This window comes from Cajanus cajan, chromosome 2, assembly GCF_000230855.2.
Source record: "Cajanus cajan strain Asha chromosome 2, NIPB_CcT2T_4, whole genome shotgun sequence".
In the NCBI taxonomy this organism is placed as follows: domain Eukaryota; kingdom Viridiplantae; phylum Streptophyta; class Magnoliopsida; order Fabales; family Fabaceae; genus Cajanus; species Cajanus cajan.
Genome location: NC_138518.1, coordinates 6819759 through 6827235, shown reverse-complemented (window position 1 = coordinate 6827235; position 7477 = coordinate 6819759). Strand labels below are relative to the sequence as shown.

Here is a 7477-nt window from a genome sequence, read left to right as displayed (position 1 = left end):
ACTTTTAAGATCGGTTAGTTAAGAACCGATCTTAAAAGTGACGTTTGATACAACTTTTAAGATCGGTTCTTTTGTAACCGATCTTAAAAGTTGTGTCAGACATACCTTTTAAGATCGGTCATAAAATAACCGATCTTAAAAGTACTTTTAAGATCGGTTAAATTTTAACCGATCTTAAAAGTGTTCATATTATTTACAAAATTACCACCGTGTCACTTTTAAGATCAGTTATCCTATAACCGATCTTAAAACTCCAATTTTAAATCTAATTTTTGCACTAGTGATAATAACTTTCTTTAACTTAGTTTTAACCAAGAATGTTACGGTATAATAACTTTCTTTTTGTATATGAGTTTATAATACCCCTTCACCTTGTTAATAAAAAAAATTTGTCTGCAGATTAAAAAAGTCATATATGTGTGACTTTATTGTTCACAAAAATTGTATCACACTATATATGTGATTTCCTTCAAGATTTTTCCTTATTTGTTATTTTAAATTTATTACTCGATCAATGTTATAAATAGTTAATTTTTTTTGCATTCTCAACATAAAACATTTTATATTATTGACTAATTAAAAATTAGGTCATTATAATTTTTAAGATAATTGTTATAAAAAATAAATAAATAAATTTACCGTACATAAATTTATGTATGTGACTGGATGAGAGTAGATATGCACTATCTACTCTATTGTGAAAGAGTAAATCTTGGACACAATTGCTAAAATCTCTCTTAACATTTCTCATTTTTCTTTACCTCTCTCTTATTGTTGGAAATTTCTACTAAGAGAAGAAAAAAAAAAAAAAAAGGTACGATTGTTTTTAATATTTGACTTCTTTCTCATATTCAAAGTTAATGATACCGGAGAGGATACACACTTATTCTCATAGCATTATATCACTTATCACATGTATTTCTCTCTTCTCTGTCTTTCTTCTTTGTGTCTCTTACCATGGTATGCACACAAAAAGTGTTTCATTTTATAATCATGTTAAGTTCCTAAAACTTGGTAGGCAAAGTTGTTTTCATATTATATATAGCAAAACCCTATCATGGGATAACCTCCATAGGAATTTTTTTTATATAACAATTCACTTGGCATCTTTTTCAAACAAGAAAAGTTGTGCAACTAAAGACAATCACAAGAGCATGGCAAGCATTCTCCTAAATCCATGCCAACCCTACTTGTCTCGGATCCATTTCATGCCACCAAAGAAGCACAAGTTGCACCATCGTGATCGTGAATCTGGTTCAAGGAACCGTTTGGGGTGCAAGAAAATTATGAATAGATCTTCCTCCTTTAATTACAAAAGCAGTGGTAGTGTTCCCCTTCATGAGTTGCCTTGGGTATGTATGTATATGTGCCCTACTTTCTTTATGCTTTCTCTCTAAGTGTGTTTAGATAAATTTCTTGTTAAAATCATTTTTAAAAAGCTAATGAAAAAGAGGTTTTACAAATTAGTATATATGAAATATTTTATTTTATTTTATTTTTTCTCTTAGAAGTATTATTGGAAAAATTTACTCAAACAGATTCAAAATGTTATTATGTTGTGCATGTATGTATTTAAAGTTAGTTTTAATTATTATAATTTTATTTTTCAGGCTTCCTTTAATGAATATATAGAGGACAAGGAAAGGGTACTCCGATCTATATTTCCAGAAAATTCAACATGCCACCAGCAGATTAACGAGGTACTTCCATTTTGCAGATTTTAATAATGTTGCTTAATAATGCCTTGACTTTTGGAAACGAATCTCATTTTTCATCTTTCTTGCTCAAATATTGATAATTTATTTTCCATTCAACGTTTGTATATTAAATTACAACAATACGCTATCAAGGTTTGTTGCAGTATATATTTAGAATAAAGCATATGAAAAATGGTTGATGCTATCTGATATCATGTTATATATAAGAGAAATCTGATTACTTCAATAATAAAATTTACTTAAATTTATTCTATTTAATAATTCATATTTTTTATTAAATTTCAATGATCTAATTATTAAATTTAAAAATTTTTAATACATAAATTAAGTTTATAAATTTTTTAAAAATTAAAGTTATTTCATATTTTATTTTATTAATTCAATAAAATATTAAATAATTCATAAAATGAAGTATTAAATAATTTTTAAATTTTTAAAAAATTTGTAAACTTAATTTATATATTAAGAATTTTAAATTCAATTGTTGGATTGTTGAAATTTGATATAAAATATAAATTATTAAATAAAATAAATTTAAATAAATTTATTCTTGAAGTAAACATATTCATCCTTTTATATATATATGAGGGCGGTGGAAGAAGCTTTCTTTTCTTATTTTTTTTAAAGACAAATAAATTAAACAGTGTAAGAGAAACCATTTACAATGTTTTTAGTCACACAAGTAAACATTGAGCAATGCATCCTCTTGGATTAATGCATGCACCAGTTAAAAAAAAAAAAAAACAATCGATTATCATATAGAAGGTAAAATTCGGATTTTATTTTAATTTTAATAAAGAAGTATACCTTATTTTTACAACAAAAAAAAAAATCCAATAAATGTTAAATAATACTTTTATCAAAACATTATACTCAAGTCAGAAATCATATATCAATTCCCAGTTAAAAAATACAAATTTTAAACCACTTTGTTAATTGGAAGATAAAACTTTAATCTGACCTACCATCAATAGAGGATCAAAAAACACATCAAGAAAATGAGAAGTTATTGAATGATATGAGCTACGTACCTAGCAGTTATTGTTACAGTTTTTATATATATATATATATATATATATGAGGAGGGTTCAAATGACACCGGTGTAACTTTTACTAAGTGTTACACCGCTCAATAACTTTATATTAAATATGAATTTTGAAAATTCAACCGTTAGATTGAAAGTTCATATCTCTTAGATCATATATATCAAATATTGTTAAATTTGAACAACAACTTCAAGGTAATCAAAGTGTTAATATTTTAGTATATATTGAAATATATATATTCCGTCAATTTTGTTTTACGAGAATGAAGTATCAAATCATCTTAGATTAATATAAAATTTAATATATATGATCTAAGAGATATGAACTTCCAATCTAACGGTTGGATTTTCAAAATTCATATTTAATATAAAGTTATTGAGCGGTGTAACACTTAGTAAAAGTTACACCGGTGTCAAACGACACCGGTGTAACTTTTACTAAGTGTTACACCGCTCAATAACTTAGATCATATATACCAAATTTTGTTAAAATTGAATAACAACTTGAAGGTAATCAAAATGTTCATATTTTAGTATATTTTCAAATGTATATATTACGTCAATTTTATTTTATGAGAATGAAGTATCAAATCATCTTAGATTAATGTAAAATTTGGTATATATGATCTAAGAGATATGAACTTTCAATCTAACGGTTGGATTTACAAAATTCACATTTAATATAAAGTTATTGAGCGGTGTAACACTTAGTTAAAGTTACACTGGTGTCGTTTGAACCCTCCTCTATATATATATATATATATAAGATGATTTGATACTTCATTCTCATAAAATAAAATTGACGTAATATATACATTTCAAAATATACTAAAATATGAACACTTTGATTACCTTCAAGTTGTTGTTCAATTTTAACAAAATTTGACATATATGATCTAAGAGATATGAACTTTCCATCTAACGGTTAGATTTACAAAATTCACATTTAATATAAAGTTATTGAGCGGTGTAACACTTAATAAAAGTTACACCGGTGTCGTTTGAACCCTCCTCATATATATATATATATGACACGTAACTAAATTTTATTAATTTTTTATAAATTAAAAAATTAATTACGAGACTATACATCATCCGGACTTAATTATTAAAAAATAATCACTATAGATTAGTCTTGAAGAAGAAAGAGTGAAGATAAATGTATGAACATCTATGTTTAATGTTTAATGTTTTTTTTTTTCAACTTTTTTTTTATAAATAAAAAAGTATAAAAACTGAATCACGCTATTTAAAATAAATACTTTATATAGTTTAATTTTATTAATTTCGTTAAAAAAATAACTTTTTTAAAAAAAAATATATATCATTCATCGAAAGTAATTTAGCCAGTTTTTTTCTTTTTATATTTTAGTCAATTATTTCTGTTTTTTTTTTAAAAAAAAATTAATAAAAAAAAAGCAAATAAATAGTTTGAAAAAACTGTGTAGTGAAACGTGGTCTTGAAATTTTCATATTAATAACCACAATTTCGCTTAATGAAAATAATTCCTAATGAAGTAGAATTATTTTGAAGCTGCACCTAACTCATTAAAATCTTTTTGCTTATCAAAAAAAAAAAACCTTGGTCCTTGAGTACCGAATTTGTTAATGGTTAGGAGTTCAATGCAATCCTTACCCTGTCATTTCATTCTTTTTAATTATTTGTAACATAAATTTTAACGTATGTAAGATTTAACTTGAGTTGTAATTTTTTTTTTCTTAATAATATTATTTGAAAAAATTTTATTAACCTATATAGTTTCTAGTAAAAGAATATAAAATAATATATAAAATTAATTTTTTTTCATCAATTTATTAAAAAAATTTAATTTATATATATAAAAAAAAAAACTTAAAATGACACATATTATAAGAATGGGAGAGTAATATATAACGAGAATTAAAAAGTTATGTTTATAAATATTATTTTTCATATAAAATATACTTTTTAATTAAAGTTGTTGAAGTAGTAAGATATTTTTGAGTTTTTAAGAATTTTTTGTACCCTTCTTTTTATCATATATATTAAACATGTAGGTAGTAGGTATTGACTAATAAATTATTGATTTAAATGAAACTGAACTTAATCCTTTTATATAAGATTTTTTAAGTTTGAATCTGATGTATAAAAAAATAATTAAAAAAGAAGACTCATAAGAGATGATTGGCCAAAATTTTTTGCAAAACTTAATAATTAAAAAAAAAGTTGAATATTTCACTTAAATAAGGATTAGAAATGAGTCGAGTCAAGTTGTCAATTGAGTTCGAGTCGATAACATTTGATTTAGTTCATAACTGAATTTAAGTTTAGCATGAACTTTTTTCTCCAACTTAAGCTCCACTCAATTCAAACTCACTAATAGCTTAGATCAACTTGTTAGCTCGAATTATATTAACCAAGACTCAAATTTTTTTAATCTTAAAATATAACCCTTAGATTAATTTCCTCTCACTTGATTAACCTCTAAATTTTCTCTCACTTGATTAATCTAAGAGTTATATTTTAACCCTCTCATCTCTCATAATAAATTCTCTCTCACTTGATATGCTCTCTATATACATATATATATATATATATATGAGGAGAATTTAAACGATACCGGTGTAACTTTTACTAAGTATTACACCACTTAATAACTTTATATTAAATGTAAATTTTGTAAATTCAACCGTTTGATTGAAAATTCATATTAATATATATGTGTATATCAAATTTTGTTAAAATTGAACAACAACTTAATATATATATATATATATATATATATATATATATATATATAATTTTATACTAGTTGAATCATTCATCTAAAAATATTGCTTTGTCACTTATACATACACAGGAAGAGTGGAGAGTTAAGATGAGTGGCATCCAAGCCTTGTTCTTAACATTTCAACCAGTAATACACATTAAAGCTAAATGCATATCTGAAGCAGATGAATACCCACCTGAGATTCCTGGCCATATCACCAAGCTTCTGGCGTTTCATATTGTAAGTATTACAAATCTATGAGCTTTTAAGAAAAATATATAATATATTTTGATAATGTACGTTCTGTGAAAGTATTTATAGAAGAAAAACATATGAAAGAAAAATAAAATAAATATTTTAAAAATTAAAATTAACTTATGTATAAATTAGTTTATAAAAACTCACTTATATTATATTAGACAAGTTTAGGCCTCAAATTCCCTCTATAAGCAGCTCTATCTCTGATGGTAGCATAAAAAATTGCAACAGACTCTACTGGTTGAAAAATGATGTAATGGAGGCAAAAAAAATTTGGGAAATAGGTAAGGCACTAGGAGTAACATATGACCAACAAGAGGAAACAATAATTGGGAATTTAGTTAACTTAGAGAGTAGAGATAAACAGGAAAAGGAAAAGCTTATCAGAGGCTCTCAAGAGGGAAAAACTAAAGGTGGATTATGAAGCTGCTAACTTTCAATATGAGGAATACTATTGTAATTTAATATTTTCCTTGTTAATTGCTTCATATAGCTAGTGTAAAAGGGTTCAGGTATCCCTTGTACCTGTGTATTCCAATAATATTAACTATTTGCTGTTAAAAAAAATATATTATATTAGACAAGTGATTAATTTTTATTTTTATTTTTTTGTAGACAAGGTGTGAGTTTCCTGATCTCAACGTTGATTACATGCCACTAGATTTCAACATCAATGTCAAAGGAGCCTTGTATTTGGAAAGGAAGGGAAGGCGTAACTGGATGAAGAATAATATAGACATTAGTTTAAACCTTACTTTTCCTCCATTACTCGCCTGGGTTCCTGAATATGTCTTGGAAAACATTTTACAATCGGTTAGAATTACATTCTTAATTATGTCAAACTATGTTCAGTAAATGAGTCTTATTCACCTCAATGTGATTATAGACTAATTGTTTTATGTTTTGGTTGATTCACAGATTCTCAAAACTTACGTGGAGGATGTTAATAATGGATTTACTGTTAGATTGTTAGCTGATTATAACTCGTTCAAGAGGAACAAACCCAGATGTTCGATTTAGTTTTGCTTGTTGATCCATTATTAATGAATCAATTTTATTAGGAGTAAGAGTTAAGATGATATTTGTATAATTACATTAACTCCTTATCATGTAATATTTCTTTTGGGTTGGACAATTTCTTTTGTAATAACTATTGATAATAATCATGATAAATCTTTAAAATATGTTAGAATTTTCTAACATGCTCAATTATATATAACTATATTAAGAGTTACATCGAGAAAATGTTTCAAGATATTAGTTAAAAATAATAAATATCAAGATACTAACATTACTTCAAATGTAATTTACAAAGAAATTTATCGTAACATCTATATCTATGCTAATAATAAAAGTGATATGCTTTTTAAATATTCATATTCTGTTGATTGTTTTACCTTTGCTTCCAAAACACTATTTCTCTCTCATATATACTCTTTTATTTTATTTTATTTTTTCATTATCTTCTTTTCTGTAAATTTGTTTCTCAAACTTTTCACACCCTTTAAATATCTATCTAAAACCATTTACACCTTCTATTTATTTACCATTCACATATATTTAATTTCAGTTATTTTTATCATTTGTTTTTTTAAAAATGCATAGAAGTATGAAGTGCTTTTTTGCATTAGTTACATTAAAATCTTACAAATGTGTAGTATTTGTTCAAGGTTTAAGGTTTATAGTTTATCGACTCTTCTACTTT

The 7477-nt window shown here is 25.0% G+C and overlaps 1 protein-coding gene across 1 annotated transcript; it reads left to right on the top strand.

Annotated features, from left to right (window-relative positions):
- Nucleotides 1-879: 879 nt before the first annotated feature.
- Nucleotides 880-6968, top strand: LOC109792209 (uncharacterized). The gene is made up of 5 exons (XM_020351601.3): nt 880-1352; nt 1611-1700; nt 5605-5754; nt 6388-6585; nt 6691-6968. The coding sequence occupies exons 1-5, from the start codon at nt 963-965 to the stop codon at nt 6790-6792; spliced, it is 930 nt and encodes a 309-aa protein (XP_020207190.1). The 5' UTR covers nt 880-962; the 3' UTR covers nt 6793-6968.
- The last annotated feature ends 509 nt before the right edge of the window (nt 6969-7477 follow it).